General features: G+C 47.2%; 1 protein-coding gene across 1 annotated transcript in view; it reads left to right on the plus strand.

Annotated features, from left to right (window-relative positions):
- The window catches only part of ABCA1 (ATP binding cassette subfamily A member 1), a 185655-nt gene that overhangs the window by 21893 nt on the left and 146989 nt on the right, over positions 1–16773 (plus strand). Inside the window, exon 2 of the mRNA XM_085641305.1 lies at positions 15728–15881. Within this exon, the coding sequence (XP_085497431.1) occupies positions 15816–15881 (66 nt within the window). The 5' untranslated portion in view covers positions 15728–15815. The remainder of the gene's footprint in view (positions 1–15727; positions 15882–16773) is intronic.

The following is a 16773-nucleotide window of genomic DNA, read 5'->3' on the forward strand; positions in this document are numbered from 1 at the left end:
AAAATCTAGCTTCCCCTCTTTGCTAAGTTAAGTGGTTTAAGAAAATGTATTCTGAACCGGTAGGCGCCTGAGCACACTACTGTGTTAGAGGTGGGTGAGCCACTGAAAGCTCGAGCCATGCTCGCGCCAGGTGCCTGGCACTGGCTCAGCTCCACTCCAGTCATCTTGGAACCTTGATCCCAAAGCGAGGCTATTCTTCATGGGAGGCAATGTGGCCTCACAGCTATGTGTGCCGACCTTGTATCACCGAGGAGCGGTTTAAAGCCCCACCTCGGCTCCGCATCCTGTGAATCCTGGCAAATCTCACTGTGTCCCTAAAATGTAAACGTGTTTTGCAAGAATTGTCTCTTTTAAAGAGGATTTATGACCTTGAGAATGGTTTGTGTCATGTAAAACTGCCCAAAAATAAAATGTGGTTTCTGCCTGTTCCCTAAACTCTAATCTCATTTTCCAAGAATTACAGGCAAAGCATTAACATTTGGTGCCAGAAAAAAGATACCCATCTTGTAATCGAATTGCACAGTCAAAGTGGAAAATTTGGGTCAATACCAGTTTCCCTGCTTGACTAAATTGTATAATCCTGGACAAATGCTTATTTTCATCAGTCTCCTGTTTGTTTATCACATATGAGAATGAACACCTTCAAATCTGTGCTTTCAGGGTGTGCGCTGTACAAAAACCTCTCTTGTGTTTGATTTCATACACTATAACACTGCTCCAGTTATAGTAGGAAGCAGGGTACACTTGGCAAATGACTCGTCTCTTCCTTCACTAATTGCATTGTCGTCAAGGCGAGGGAAGGAATGTTTCTCGGTTCATGTTTTAAAACTCTCACTTTCAATAAATGCTCTTCAGATAATCTGATGTACTAATCTGAAAAGCTTCCTTGTGTTAAAGAAATAAAACACGTTCTTGAATTTTGAAGACATCTTGTCGCACTCTATCATGACGTTTGTGTCATGGTGTACGTGACAACTATTTTCAGGGCTCAGCTCCTCAATGGGCTCTTAGATCCAGGGCCCACCTTTGGCTCGGCTCTGGCTCGGCTCTCCTCGTTAATTTAGTGTCTCGCCCGCCTCTACTTTACAGTGTTTGTCAATGTTGTTGTTTTCTGGGTGAGTGCCACATTTGTGCAATGTCCCTGCCCGGTCACTTCTCGCCAGCCCTCCCATGCTGGAAGTCCAATCCAACATTAACCTGGAAATAGGCAGTTCATGGAACCTATGTGCAAGAGCGGGAGCTGAATGAATGGAATAGTGAAACGAATGAGTAAACCTGTGTTGTGCAACTTTGCAAACTGGCTCACCTACAGGCATGCCCTCTATGAAAGAGTGAAATGATGAATGAATGAACCTATATTCTGTGACTGAAAACGGCATCGCGTGGAGGCGTACATTCTTTGAAAGAGTGATACGAATGAATGAATGAATATACCTGTATTGTATAACTTTGCCCACTGAATCAATCGCTTGGAGGCATGCGCAATTCTTCACGAGTGGGCGCACAGGCAGCTCTAAAAAGATGCTTTTCGAATATTTCCCTCCAGCCTAGGATCTTTAGTAGGCTGCGTGCAGTGAGCACCCAGTAGGGTGACCAGGCGTCCTGGATTTGCCGTGACAGTCCCGGTTTCCACCAGCTGTCCCGGCAGATTTAAGGAAATGTAGCTCACGTCCCGGTTTTTACGGAGGGTCGACTGAAATCGTGGGAGGAATCTTTTTATGTTATGCAAAGCAGGGATAGTAAGCAGCTGCTATAAGAAAGCAATTTAATTACCATGCATGCCCCTGACTTTAATATGTATGTTCTTAGTGCCTCTTCTGTAATTCTCTGCTAAGAAGCACTGTCGTTCTGTGCTCTCGGTTGAAGCAAAATCGTTGTCCTTCTATTTTTGGGGAAAATGTCCCGGTTTTTGGCTTAAAAATTCTGCTCACCCTAGCACACAGGGATGCCGCGTATTCATTGAACAAAGCGAACCGCGGAAACCAGATAGAAGGGACGGCAGCTGCAGAAACATGAGTTCCCAGCACCGTCAGAGACCAGAGGCCGGCACCTGGCCTTGTGCATCCCCTCAGGACGGCCGAACCAGAAAGAGGCTCTCTCAGGTGTCAGAGGGTAATGGCTATCCGCGGACAATCCGGGGAACCAGAAAGAGGCGCTCTCTGGTGTCAGAGGGTAATGGCTATCCGCGGACAGTCCGGGGTCGCCCAGGGTTCCACAGGGCCCAGGCTGGAGCCTGTGAATGGCCCCTGCCTCGCAGACAGGCGGGCCTCCCTTCCACCTGGGATGTTTGGTTTGTTGAAGAAGAGAAAGTAGCTTGTGTGTGGCTGTGTGCGGGACGTGCAGGGAGAGCACATTCTGAACAGCCTGGCCCTCAAAGGGGCAAAGGTCTGTTAGGGTAACGCGTGTGACCTCTGAACGCAGCCACTAGCTGGGGGTCACAAAGGCAGTTTTGTACAACATGCGCGGCTTAGATTCTTGCGAATTTAGTCCAAATGCATCCAGCGGATTGTGAACATGCACAGGCCACACACTGGAAACACACGGTGCACACACAGACCTGTGAAACACAAAGTGCGCACCCGGACACACTATGCAGGTACACATCTTGTGCACACAGTTAGCACACATTAAATTTCATTTAATAGGTCTCATTAGAGAAAAAAGTATCTTCTTTGCAAGAACCAGAAACACCTTACGCCACAGAATTCCAGATGGACATAGAATAAAGCAAAATGGAAATACAAATAGAAAATACTGAACTGTTTAACGAGGGTGACAATAAAAATAGACACGTGGCAGGAAAACGAATGGACAATATGAATGTGAAAATACAGTTTGGCAAAAAAAAAAGTAAAAAAAAACTTGAAGGCTTTAAGAGACCTTGAATATTTGTGATGTTGCAAAGTCGGAATCTTCATGTGGTTGAGCAGGCTGCTGCCATGGGGTCTCCTAGTGGGGCCCGTAATATCTCATGATCCAGTTAGTAATTTGTCATAGGGCGGGAGTGGGCCATCGACCCTGGGCTACTGAATTGTGGGCTCATCAATGACAGGTTTGAAAAACCCTTCTCTAATGCATCAACCGGCCGGAAGTTCACAATACTGACTGTTCAGGAGCTTGTCTGTCTACGGTGTATCATCTCGCTGGCCCTTTGTTGATCTTTTGTATGCAGAGGGCTGCAGTGTATTTTTAAGGGTTTTTCGTGGTTGTCCAGTGCAGGCCTTTGTTGGCCCATCTGTTTCATTCCGATAGGCGATGCTGGTCTTGGGTGAAACTAGGTACTGCAAACCCATGATAAGAAGGTCTTATTCTGGCCCAACCCTTCAGCATAACCAGTGACAGCGCAGAGCGGCCTAAAAGTACGTAATCAGCTCGAACCACAGGCATTCCATATCTCATATTTTTTCAGGATGTTCTGAAATAGTGAAATCTGAACAAAATGTTACAATAATGAAAACACAGCTTGAGGAAGGGGTGTGAAATACTAAGTGGTGTAAATGCCCATGTCAGCCCCCTTTGGCAATCATGCGAGTTGACACTGTTCATTACTTTGCCTGGATTATCAAGGCTGCGCTTCAAAGGCTACGCCTGTCATACAGTGGCAGCCCTGGGGTACAGACCATTTTGCAAAAGTAATCAAAATGTAATGTGTAAGAGTCGAGAGCTGTGATTGGTCCAACACACTGTTAGACAAGGACCAATAAGCAGGGGGTTTTGGCTTAGCTGGTTGGTGTCAAGTTTTCATTCATTGCTTTAATAAATACAGGAACGTACTGCAGAGTGGTGGTGTAGGATATGCTTGCATTTTCTAGGTGCTCCGTTTTAGCTTTTGGCCTCGTGCGGCCTGTACATCAAGGGCCTACTCCCAGACATAGAGGTTGGCAAGGGCTTCCAGAGCCCTGTACTTTTGCCAGTTATCTTCCTGCTCCTGACTCACAAGCCTTGGTTGGCCCCACTCTAATCCATGTTTGGTACCATTGCTCCTCATTATCTATTCTAGGTCTTTTTAAAATATTTTTGCCATTAACTGATAATGCTGAGAGGTTCATACACCATTCAGCAACCTTTCCAGGAAAATATATACTTCTAGAATAACTCTCAAAACTCCCACTCCAGTGGCGCCCTGTAGTTCTAAGAGTATGCTTCCACTCAAACAGTGCCAGCCTTTTATGCTTTATTTCCAAGAGGACTTTTAATACTTCCTTCATAGCTCCTCCTTTTATTTGGACATGTAGAGTTGATTGAGCACTACACTACATTAAATACCAAATCCATGGGGGGGGGGAGGGGTTATATTCTGTTCTTTGCCAAGTTCTTGGATATGTGTTATTATTTGCTAAGTCCTTTCTTTCTTTTTTTCATTTTGTTCTTCTAGTTGTCCTAATTTTCCATCCGTTGTTTTATTGTATTAGATATTTTGTTGTTCAATAGTAGTGTGTATTTTCTTAATATGTTTATTATTCGATTTTCGGGAAGCTTGTCAGTGGACAACCTCTAACCTTTCTTATCTCAGTGGACATGTGGCCTCCAGAGCTGCACTCTGATCCCAATGCTGCTCCATTTTAAGCTCTACAGTGTGCTTTTTATATTATTTAATATTTTTTTCTCACTAGTTTTGTTTATCGACACATGCATTTGCTGAATATTGGGAAAATGATCCTGTAATATATGCGTCTATGGGCTGTGTGCCTTCGTCAGAGAGCTGCATGGAACCTGCAGTCTTGTCACTGCAGTGAAACCCTGCCTTTTATCCTACTGAGGTCGATAACATTACTAGCATGGATATGAGATATAACAACACTTCTTTTCAGAGCTAACTCATTCATGGGATCTTAGTCAATTACTTATTGCAGGTGGGCAAGGATTTATTGCAGCACTTTGAATGGAAATATAAACGTTCAGGTACTCTCTCCCCAGAGAGTATCTGTCAGCTATCTAGAAGTGCTGGTGCTGTCACATTAAAAGTATTGCAGCAGTGCTGAGAAGTGGAGGTGCTTTCACTATCAAATTAAAGAAGTGCAGGTACTCGGGACCTAACCGTACCTGCCAATTTAATTTGCATCCTGGTTGTTTTTATATGGCAGGGTCAGGTTAAGAGACTAAACAACAATCTCCCTCTCTCTAGCAACCCCCCCCCCCCCCCCCATCGACCCCTCCGACGTCTGGGGCAATGGCTTTTGGGCAAAAAGAACAAACAGTGTTATTTGCAGAGAGATTTTCTGAAGGCCACAACATGTGTACTCAGTGCAGAATGGCCAGCTGGGGCACGCAGAGGGAAACTGCCCTTTCAGCCTCTCTTCCTCGTGCAGGTGGAGACCTCGTTAGGTCTCGCCTGGCGTAGGCTGCGCGCATGCGCAGTCTCGCTGGCGAGATTTAATGAGATGTGGTATTTTCTGTAAGGGGCATTAAGCCCCGCCCCTCTTTTCCATTAGCTGGCGTCACGTTTATGCTAAACGGTGGCCAGCCATTGGAAAAGAGGTGTCAGTGACGTATTTGCTTGGCTTTCTGAGCCGTCCCACTTGGACGGCCTCGCTTGCTTTGCGTTCGTCGCAAAAGGTTTCCTATCTTTATGGGGCCAAACACATGGCCCCATAAAGACAAGAAACCTTTTAACAGGCGAGGTCGTCCAAGTGGCTCGGCAGAAAAAGCCGAGCAAATACGTCATGGCGTGCGCACGTGAAGAGAAGGAGCCGTCATTCCCGGCCAGGCCAGGTGGTGGCGGGCATGCGGCCCGGACAAGCGGTAGCGAGCATGCGGCCCCTCTGTACGCGGAGTGCAATGAGATCCCAGGCTTGAGGCACTGTTGGCGGCCCCTTCCTCGCTCAGATCTCACTCTTTTTGGCGGGGTTCATACCCTGAAGCCCCTGGCTCGCTCTCTGCCACCCCCGGACGAGTGCACAGCCCTCCAGAGGAAGGAAAACGGAGAGTGAAAAATCTGCTCCCTCCCACGCAGCACCTCGCCCCAGAACCTAAGAGTTTACAGCTCGGCAACAGCAGCATGCAGGCCGGCAGGAGGGGCAGCCATGATTACTGAACACAGGCAGAGCCCACCTGAGCCCACAGCTTCTTGAGGAGGGGGGCGCCCGGCTCCGCATCTTCATTGTCTGCCCCCACGCCGATGAGGGCCAGCTTGGGGGCCCCGGGGCCCGGCTGAAGCAGGAAGGCACCGAGCAGCCCGATGGAAGGATGAAGGAGATGGTGGGAGGTTGCTGCGTGTGCTCCGATGAGAGGGGATGGGCTGAGAACCCACAGGTCTACTGCGACAGGCCACGGCTGCAATGTGGCCCTTCACCAAGGTACCGAGCCTGGGGCACTGCTGGGGCGGCGGGACTGTGGTGTTTGTGTGTGTGCATGCGTGTGAGTGGAGGACGGAAGAAAGCGAGCTCGGTGACAAACGGAGAAGGGGGGATGAACACATGGGAGAGACGGTGAGATTAAAGGAGGATGGAGAAGATGCGAGGGGAAAAGAAGGAGAGGCGCAGGCATTCGTCCTGAAAATGCCAAGTCTTTTGATCCGTCGAAGCATTATTTCCTCTTGACACAGATACTAGGAGCGCAGGAAGAGCGTCCTGGCTGACAGTGGCACCAATACCAGAGGGACAAGGAATAGGAGCAGGTGGACCAACAATGGGCACAAGAGAGATGAGTTACGGTGGCTGTGGCACCAGTGCCAAGGGCATGGGAAGGGACATTGAAGGGGAAAGGTGTTCCAATAACAGTGTCAAGGAAGACGAGGGAGCGGCTATCGGTGACACCAGTGCCATGGGAAAGAAATACGAGATTGGTGGCAGGGACGCTAGTATTTAGGGACCCACCGGGGCTACCAGTGTGACCAGTGCAGGGGAACAGCACTAGGAGACAGGGTTAGCAGTGGCGTAAACAAGAATAGTAGATAGGCTGTTGCATCTCCCTGGTCCCTGGCACTGGAGTCCCTGATAACCTATCGGTGACCAACAGGGTTAACACCAAGGGAGGGGGGACATTCTATCAGTGACCAATGCAAGAGACAAGGAAGAATAGACATCCTGTGTCTTTTAACTAGTCTCTAGCACTATGGTTACCAATAACCTTTCAGTGCCTCCTACCCTTACAGAGATAAGAGGAGGAGACTGTCCATCACTGACACCAGTGATAGAGAGCAAGGAGGGGAGACAGGGTAGCAGTGACCCAAATGCCAGAGGCAAGAAGAAAATACAGGCCATCAGTAACACAAGAGGCAAGGGAGGGTAGACAGGTTATTAGTGACACTGAAGGAAGAGGAGTGTGCAGTGTTGGATTAAGGGCTGGAGTGGAAGGGGGCTAGGCACAGACTAGGGATTCATAACTTTTCCGAAAGAGGAAGTGATATATCATTTTGGGAGTCATTTCAGTATTTTTGAACGTTTAGATAGGGTTAAGCATTCCATTTTTGGAAGTAACTGACTTCCACAACAAAATTATTGGAAACCACATCTTGGGTGGTGTGGAGCCAATCAGAACACTTCTACTGAGGGAGTCCTGAAAGGGATCTGAACCTGGATGTCAACCAGTTTAGGATACTTCTGAGCCTCCCGAGCCTCAAAGTCCTATTTTAATCACGATGTAATCTATAGAAGTTTTCCCCCAGGCATGATCTCTCTCGTCCTTCACTCATGTTCTCCTCCCTGTCTGACTTGCTTTCGCTGACACTGTTCAAGGAATTGACTAAAAAAGTGCCTCAATGCTACACAAGCGTCGGATGGTGTTCAATACACATGAGCATAGGTTAACAGTTCTCCTCAGTCTTTCATTAACACGGTCATCCTATATACTCCAATTTGCCAGCTCTCACCCCATAGCCCCACTTCCAGGCTACACTTCTGCACCCTCACACCTTGGTCTCTTTGGATCAGTATTAACGCAATGACACTATGTTGTTACTAAGTGGGAGCTCCTAATTGCAAAATTTGTGTGACTGAACCGGTCCTAAAATTGTGCTATGAATTCCTTAATCAATATAATTTCATGCAGTGACTCTACTAGCCGCCGTGATTGATTCACAACAATACATCAAAGACCTGAGATACACACAGGAGAGCATTATTACGAGTTTGATGGTTTTTCATACTACAGTCTTTGACATTTTAAGCACTATAGTGAAAGGTTTAAATTAATAGCGAGCACCTTCCAGTTTGTCGACCCCAGAAAGCTTGAGCAGATGTGACCTTGCCAGGACTTGAACTGGTGTCCCCTGAATAATACCAGATATCGGGAGCAAACGCTTGCCTTCCTGCACCACTTCCTGCTACATGATAGCCATGTAGGCCTAGAGTGCGTGAGGCAAGTTCAGGAAAATTAGCAGTCTGCAATGCAATAGGTCTCGCATTTATACGCGTTTGAGCTATTGGCATTGTAAATGACAATGCTTTTTATTTAAGTTTGTTTTTTTAAAAAACATAAATAAAAGGCACTGTCATTTACAATGCTAATAGCTCAAACTCTCGCAAATGCGAGACCTATTGCATTGCAAATGCTTGTTTTTTGTAGTCACGGGTGGCGGATCCAGCATGCACTGGATGTGTGATGCACTGGGGCGTGAGGGGCTGACAAACCGCTCCTGTTTTTTTTTTTAAACTCCTATTTTGTTTTATGGCCGTCAGTTTGACCTCAACAGTCGAGGTCCCACAAGCTGTCTTTCAGACAGGGTGATTCCTGCCGTCTAACAGCATCTCAACTACTTCCGGGGCACAGCAATGGGTGCATACTGTATCAGAACACCTTTAGTCACCAAATTCTCAAAAATGCAGACCATTATTGTGATCTTGGAGACGCTGGTGTAGACTTGGCCTTTGGGCTATCGAAATCGATTAGGGAGGTAATAAAATACGTTTTTTGGGACAATTGTCCTTTAAAACATTCTTAAAAGCAAATAACACAAATAGCTGAAAACAATATAAAAATAACAGGAGACAAATGCCGTGCTCAATAAAAAGTAGAAAGCGGCCAATTTCCTCTGCCACATCAAAATAACGCATTTTGTATGTTAACGCCCTAACTGGCCCTGGGTTTAGCAGAGTGCTTTTTTGAATTAATTGAAAGAAGAGCCATCCCTTCTTAGCTTCTCTTTCTAGATCTGCAGCAGAACTCCCATTCAGGATTACATAATTGGAGACCGAAACATGTAAAGTCTTGGCAGACATGAACGCCAGCCCCCTCCATTCTTTACTCAATTTCCTGCCTCCTCTCAACAGTTAGATGATGCTACATTTTCAGACTTTTTCCCCACAGCTTAGACCCAAAGGGTCACTTCAGTGAAATTATTCTAATGCTTGTTTGATTTTTATTCTGCACTCATCCCAGCCCTGTGCCTAACGCTCGTCTGAGACTTCCGTGACATGCACAGCAGTTCATTTTGGATTTTCCTTGAATCATCTGCCGCCAGTAGACTTCCTCTTCTGCCTGTAAGTGTGTCTGAGTCACCATCTCTATCCTGTAACTGAAGGTGAAAGCCATTTTGGTTCTATGGTCTGTTGTGAAGCAAACCATTAATGCTGTCAAAATGAAGTGAAGGAAATTGATTCCTGCCTTCTGTAAGAGGCCTCTGAGCTGGCAGGTTACATGCAATGTGTAACCCTGGCTGGTTTTAAAAGCCCTTGTAAAAGCCTGGGGTCAGTAGCTTTAGAGATTGAGCAGTTCCCGACTGGTTGCCTCCACAGATAAATGGAGCCCCCTTCCCATGAAGAGAAAACAGGCTAGGTAGAGATCCCTAGGTATACAGGGCCCATCCTGTGCAGGTTCCTCCACCTACATCTCCACACAGAACCAGAAGGCACAACGAGGACTAAACCCCCCCTTTGGCATGTTGCTTATGGCTGTTTATCGCTTTCTGGTCCATGCATCTCACCTATACAAATGCACTGCAAAGAACAGGTCCTTTTACCTGACCGTGTATGGGCCTGAAATGAATTGTCCAATCTGATCACTTCCTGATACCTAATGTAACCTATCTTTCCATCATGCTTGGAATTGGCTTCTCAGTGGTATCCACATGATAAAAAAACATAAATAAATCACTGGGGTGCAATGAAATGCTCCAATGCTACTCACCTCTCTGGGTGATTTGTGTCAGGCCGAGCCAGTTGCCTGGTACCAGAGTTTCGGAGGTGGCAATCACGACTTGCTGCAGAGGGAACATCTTGATGAAGTCCCCAGACATGTATTCTATTGATTCATAAATGAGGGATATAAAAATGATTGGTGGAATGTTAGAATAAATCTCAGCCAGTGGTACATGCTCGTGGGCCACATCTTAGTACATTGTGTTTTGGCCCACCAGGCCTTCTCAGACAGGCACCAGTCATATGTAAATCAGCCTTGGTCCTCCCCCACTGAAAGCAGTCCAGCACAAACTGCCAAACCAGGTCCCATCTGAATGGGAACAAATGCAACTCCAGACCAGTTTTGGCTTATTTGGGCCTACACTACCTTCCCTTTCTCACTCTTGATGGCTCCTTTTCAACTCTGCTTTTCCCCTTTGTCCCTGTTTGTCTTTCTTTCTCTTTCTTCTGCCTGGGTCAAAGGCTGAGAGGAAAATAAGTCACCCTTTCTGAAGATGAGTGCTGGCTCCTACCACCTGTAGCCATCTGCACAAATTAAGCACTCCAATACTTTAAACAGCATTTCTAGTAGAAATGCTAACTGGCAACAAAGAATACAATTAAATTGTATGAGAAATCAGGGAGTTAAAATTCATGGTGACTAAATGGTGACAAGGTTTCCGACAAGGCAGATGGAATCCTTAAACCTTACTTGTGCAAGTGAATAAGGATACAGGTCATAGCCTCTCCTCCATTCCTTCGCCTTCCCATTATCTGCCCTCTACCTTCCCTTCCACCCCCATGTTGACAGAATTATGCAGTTAGAATTTCCATCATGCACCTCCCAGGGTCTCTGAAAGTGTGTGGAGTCGACCCTGTCGGAGGAAGCCTGGGAAGCACAGAAGGGGATACACAGTTGTGTTCTGTGGTTTGTAATTGTCTTCTACAAACTGTATGTGAAGTAGCTGCTAATACTGCCACTTGTAGCCTAATCCTCTTGTGCACCAAGTGCTTTATTTCACACTTGTAAAAGCTGTTTAAACAATAAAGTTAACCCCATGGTTTGAACTCCCTGTGTGGCTGTCAATGTTGTATATTTAAAGTTACTTCACTAATAGAAGGGTTTATGCCACAGTGGTAGTGTCTTAATACTGCTAATTATATGTGATTTATCCTGACAAACGATCCCCCTTGTGAAATGACAGATATTAACTCTACCGTGTACTTTGTGACCCTCTTTCAGGATCCGGCAAATGCAGATTCCAAGAATCAGCCCTGTTTGCACTTTTGCCGTAGGGTTTTTGTCCTTCTGTGCTGGTTTGTTGACCATGCTCGCTTATGTGCGAACGGTTAGAAGAGCGTGTTCGCAGGTGCGGCTTAGTCACTGGGGCCCTCGTCACCACAGTTGCACATCTTATCTTTGTGGGATGGTGCCTTCCATTGGCTATGTTTTTGTGCAAATTGGTGAGGTAGTCCATGGAGACATGCAAGAGGCCTGTTGGGGTTAACACTGTAACAGAAGCAGCCACTGTAGAGCAGGCAATGTTCACCTGTGGGGCAGTTAACACCCATAGGGGTTTCTGGCCAAGTATAGGCAGCAGCTCTACCCCACCTGTCAATGGCGGCTAACAAGGAGCATGAACATCCACCCAATGATGCCTTCTATTGAATTCCTGTTATATTTTATGAACTATATTAAGTTCTATGATGTGGTGTGAGGTTTTGGGTTACGTGGTGTGTTGTTTGTTGTGTTATGTTACTTCAGCAGCATTTGTATGGTGCCAAACAGCAGCACATAGGTTTGAAGTCACCAAACAAAATGACATTCAAAGAAGATTTCAATGCCGCCCTTTCTAAATACCTAAATTGTACCTCGAAGGGTTTGGAAGGTGCCCTAGGGTGGCCACAGGTGTTGCACCCCAAGGTGTTGCTCGCTAAATAGCGAGCATGCTGAAGTTGTTAGTTGGGGCAAGGGCAGGTACTCCGTGTTATGGGCACGCTAGCTCGCAGCTAAGTACTACCACTGCCTGAAACTTTTTCCCCCGCTTTACGGAAGAACCAGAATTTTCTAGCATAGTGGCCAGTCCAACGCTGAGCGTAAATAAGTGGGGTTATCTCTGCTACAGCAGTGAGTGCAGGTCATCGCTGGTTGCCCGCTTCTGGTCTTGTTTGCTAAAAGGCCACTGCAGGAAGAGAGATAGCGTTGTCAACAAGCGAGTTTTTATCAGGTTTGGGACTCCAGGCCCAGGAGAGGCCTACACAACTCATGCGATCTGGGGAGTGTGAGGAGGATAGCCTGCTGTATTTACTTTTTCTTAGGTTTGGCATCACTGGTAAATTTTCTTGCTCAGATTATGTCCTGCGTTGGTGTTTACCCTGGTGCACAAGTGCCACACAGATGAAACCTGCAAGAGTAGCGCTTATGTTCAGGTTACAGCGACTAATAGTTTAGAATGTCTCTACACACTCCTTTCTGCAGATGCAGGGACCGAGGCAAAAGGAAATAAAATAATTTGCCCAAGATCAATCAGTTCGCCTCTGCTGGTCCCGACGGTAAAGTGGTTAAGCAATAGATCATGTGTCTCTACACCTGCATGTCTGCTGCAGCACTCTTTGTGCCCCGTGTACTATGTTTTCGTGTTCAGACCTGCTGGTCATCCTCTCGCATACAGTCAGAGCCAGTGTTGTTGGTTGGGGAGGGGGTGTCTGGTGCCAGAGCTGCTCTTTGTGAAGGTATGAGTAGGTGGACGAGCTGAGGCCCTGTCCCTACATGTACTTTCTGGAGGCGTGAGAGGCTGTGGGAGCAGGCCCGGCCATGGATACAGGTGTCTCCCTGTCTGCCGCACCTTGGGCTTCTGAAAAACAACTCGGAGAGAGGGAAAAAAAAGTCAAAGTTTACTGATTAGCATTTAAAAGGACGGACTGCTGCTGCACCTGGTTGGGGGGCGGGGGGGGGGGCATATTTTAATTTCTTGCACTGTTATTTAGGACATCTCAAAAATATCAACAACAGTTTATATCATCACTGTTTAGACGGGAATCATTCAATTTCTGAATGAAGATTTAGATACTCATTATTTTCTAAAATTGGTCATGTTATCACCTAACATATGTATGAATTCACCAGAAATTTGTCATGAAACTTTAATAGGACACCAGCATTTTTTATATTAATTGATGCAGCCTTCTCACGTTGACCATATTTTTCAGTCCAATTTTCTTTAATTTATTAATCATTTATTGACATGGCTTGTTTATTTCTTTACAAGCATTGTCAAAGCTCTGCAGTGCATAGGTTTTCATTATAGTTTTACATATAGTCTGGGTGTGTGATGACATCACTGGCAGCAGGTATTCTGACGCCTTTTCTGCCTCCGCTTGTTCCCGCTCAGGAGGATGCAGATCTTCTGTTAGTTTGTCACATTTGTGAAGTTACCGCTTTGAAGGGAAATTTCTGTATATGGTGCGTGGAAGTCTGTCCTTCCACCTTGAGATGGTTATGTTCCGCCTGGACCCCAGTCAGCAGTGCACTCCATAGCTGTGCTGGCCTTTGGCAGGGAGCGGGCCTGTTTCACCCTCTTTGTTCATGGTGGTCAGTTCCAGATGCCCATGCTAGACGGCAGCCTCGTCTGGAATGGATCATGGGACCCGCTGTAGAAAGCCCTATAGCTGAGCAGCTTGATGTCAGCTTGCCTTCACCGCTGAGGTTTTACCTGTACTCGTGACAGGTTTACGTTGTTGGAATCTGAGGGTCGCTCGACTTGCGTGATAAGGAGCTGCAGCAGCCTTTAAATGGCACATGTGGGGAGCCCAGCAAAAGGATCTCAGTCCAGCCTGGGCACAGTACTATGGTATAAGAAGGGAGACCTGTGGTCATCCTCATGAAATTGTGCATATGTCTGTCTGTCTGTCTGTCTGTCTGCCTGCCTGTCTGTCTGTCTATCCGTCCGTCTGTCTGTCTATCTTTCTATCCATTTAGCTATCTTTCCATCCACCTGTCTGTCAGTGTTCCATCTGTGGGCTGTACATCTGCTTATTTCTAAAATATAATCACGTTTTGTCTCTCACGTCTTAGCTCAGTTCGCGCTTTTTTCCCTTCTCAGATTAATGGGTTTCCTCACTCTTTTTACCTTTAACCAGGGCCGGTTCTAGGATTTACGGGGCCCTGGGCCAAAAGGGAATGTGCGAGGCTCTCTATTTAGATCAGTGACCCCTTGCAAGAAGACCATTCTGAAAAACTATGGGACGCCCATTGTCCAGCAATTTAGTAGGGGTGGGCGGAATTTGCGTAGTCGCGCTAACGAAAGCTCCGCGAAACGGTAAAAAATCTCCGCGAGCACGCAGAAATTCCGCGAACATGCGGAATTGCTTGTTTGCGATGCTTTGTTCCAGTTCGCGAACACTGTTTGCGTGCTCGGGGGGAAATATCTCGCAAACACGCATTTTGAGAAAGCGAACAAGCAAAAAATTCTGCGAAGCCGCGGAACGTAGAAATTTGGGCAATTCCGCGTTTTCCGTGGAATGCGAAATTTCCCAAATTCCGCAAGCGGAACGGAATTTACTACCCAGGCCTAAATTTTAGCGCCCTCACAGTTTTAACTTTTAGCCCACAAGCAATTCTCACACCTTCAGTCCGATAGGTGTGAGAATTGTTGCTGGGTTAAAAGTTAAAGCTGTAGGGGCGCAAAAATGCTGGACAATGGGTCTCCTTGCAATTGGGACAATAGGACTGCCCTAGGCCTCCAGACACCATCCCTGAGGCCCAGGGAGGGGGGCCCCTCCCATGGACCCTAATTGCAAGGTGACACCTTTCTTTAAAGTAGATCTCCAGGGAAATAATAGGACACACCACCAGTGCGGGGCCCATGCAGGTGGGCTGAGTGCGAGGCCCTGGTCAGCTGCCCACTCTGCCCATGCCTAGCTCTGGCCCTGTCTTTAACAATGTCAGTTTCTCTAACTTTTCCCTTTTATTGCCACATCTTTCTTTATCTCTCCTAATTAAAGTCTCTTACGATTATCTGCACTGTTTTTGTCATTCTCCCAATCCTTGTATCATTTCCCTCTTTCAGTCCTCTCGTTTTCTGAAACCCCTCTCTTTTTCCTTTTCTTCCCCTTGTCTTTCTCCCCGACCCTCTCATTTTTTCTATCTTCTGCTCTTTCTTTCTCTCTCTCCTGCGCTCTCCGTTAGTGCGCGTCACTTCCTTTCATTCACTGACCCCTTTCTTTCTTTGCCTCAATGACTTACCCCCGTCTATGTATGTTTCTCTCTGCTCTCCCTTCCTGTAAGTAATTCTCTGCCCCACTCTTGTTTCCTGTACACTGCTCTCTTCCTCTGCCCCCTCTTCCCTCCTCTCCCCTCGCCTCTCGTTCAGTTTCTCCTCATGACAGTGGGGGAGGGAGACACAGCGCAGTGGGTGAAAGGTAACGCAGTAAAGATGCGGTGGGGTGCTCCGGCAACTTGAGACTTTGGCAAAATAGCTTTTCCTCCGCCCCTCCGTTGTGCACGGCGTGAGGCTGAAGAGGCCCGCTGCTCCTGGATGGCGGGAAGGGGGGCTGCCGGGAGCACGCGCCGGGGCGCTTGGGTTAATCGTTGTGTCTGTGGACAGATAGTGCACTTGGCATTCCTTCAAAAGCCGGTGACGACTGCGGTCTCATCCTCTCTTTCTCTCCAGTTATCGAGCAACCTCCGTGCCCGCTTGCCGCTGCTCCTGCCGCCGCCACCGCCGCCCAGGGAGAGCCGCCGGGGCCCCGGGGAGCGCCATGGCCTTCGGGACCCAGCTGGGGCTGCTGCTGTGGAAGAACTTCACCTACCGGCGCCGGCAGACGGTGAGTGCACCTACTGCCCCCCACTTCCTCCCGGGGAGCGTGTCTGGGTGGGGGAGTTTAAAAGTTTATTTTTAGAGGAGAAGTCGCCATAAATAATGCAATAAAACACAATTTTCTCGTAGCAAAACTGCAAAAAACATTTTCGTTTTACGAAAAGTCTAAGACAAATAATGAAAATATTCGAAATATTGTATAGAAAGAGGCATTCTTTTAAATGCAATTTATGGAGAAAATGTTACACATTAGTGAATAATGGGTGGGTGGATAAAGAGGGGGTGGATTCAGATTGCATAAACTGCTATGAAATAAACGCATGCCAATTTAATTATGTAGACATATTTGATATGACTAACGTTATGAAAACAACGTGTTCACGCTTAAACTGACTTCGGAATGTGTCACAGGCACGTGCCACACGCCGTGCTATTAAAAACACCACTCCAGTGAAGGTCGATGCCGTTAGGGTACCACTGGACACTTTTTCCAGAAAATGGAAGCGCAAAGCTGCGGGCTTCCCATGCTGTCGAGCAGCGCGTGAGGGGCGATGAGAAGCGCGGCTACTCTCCCATGGCATTGAATGCATTATATCCCTCCAAAAATGGATGGTACTCCCCCTTTCACATTCAAGAAGCGAGGGTGCCTGTCCGCGTAAAGCACGGCTGCTAAGTGATCCTCGGGCGGTCACTTGTTCCCTTTACAAACCCTCCCCTTGTACTGTGTGGTTGGAACTGCATTTCCGCAGCGGCTTGCCAAGGCATTCAGGGCTCTTGTCGCTTAACCTGGTAGATGGACTCACTGTGCCGGCTGCATCTCTAGCCCTTAGGCTTAGACTGACTGTGTCCGGTTGTAGGAGTTAGGACTCAGTCGGAGTCACTCAGAGGATCATTACTCC

Source organism: Triturus cristatus, chromosome 2_2, assembly GCF_964204655.1.
Source record: "Triturus cristatus chromosome 2_2, aTriCri1.1, whole genome shotgun sequence".
In the NCBI taxonomy this organism is placed as follows: domain Eukaryota; kingdom Metazoa; phylum Chordata; class Amphibia; order Caudata; family Salamandridae; genus Triturus; species Triturus cristatus.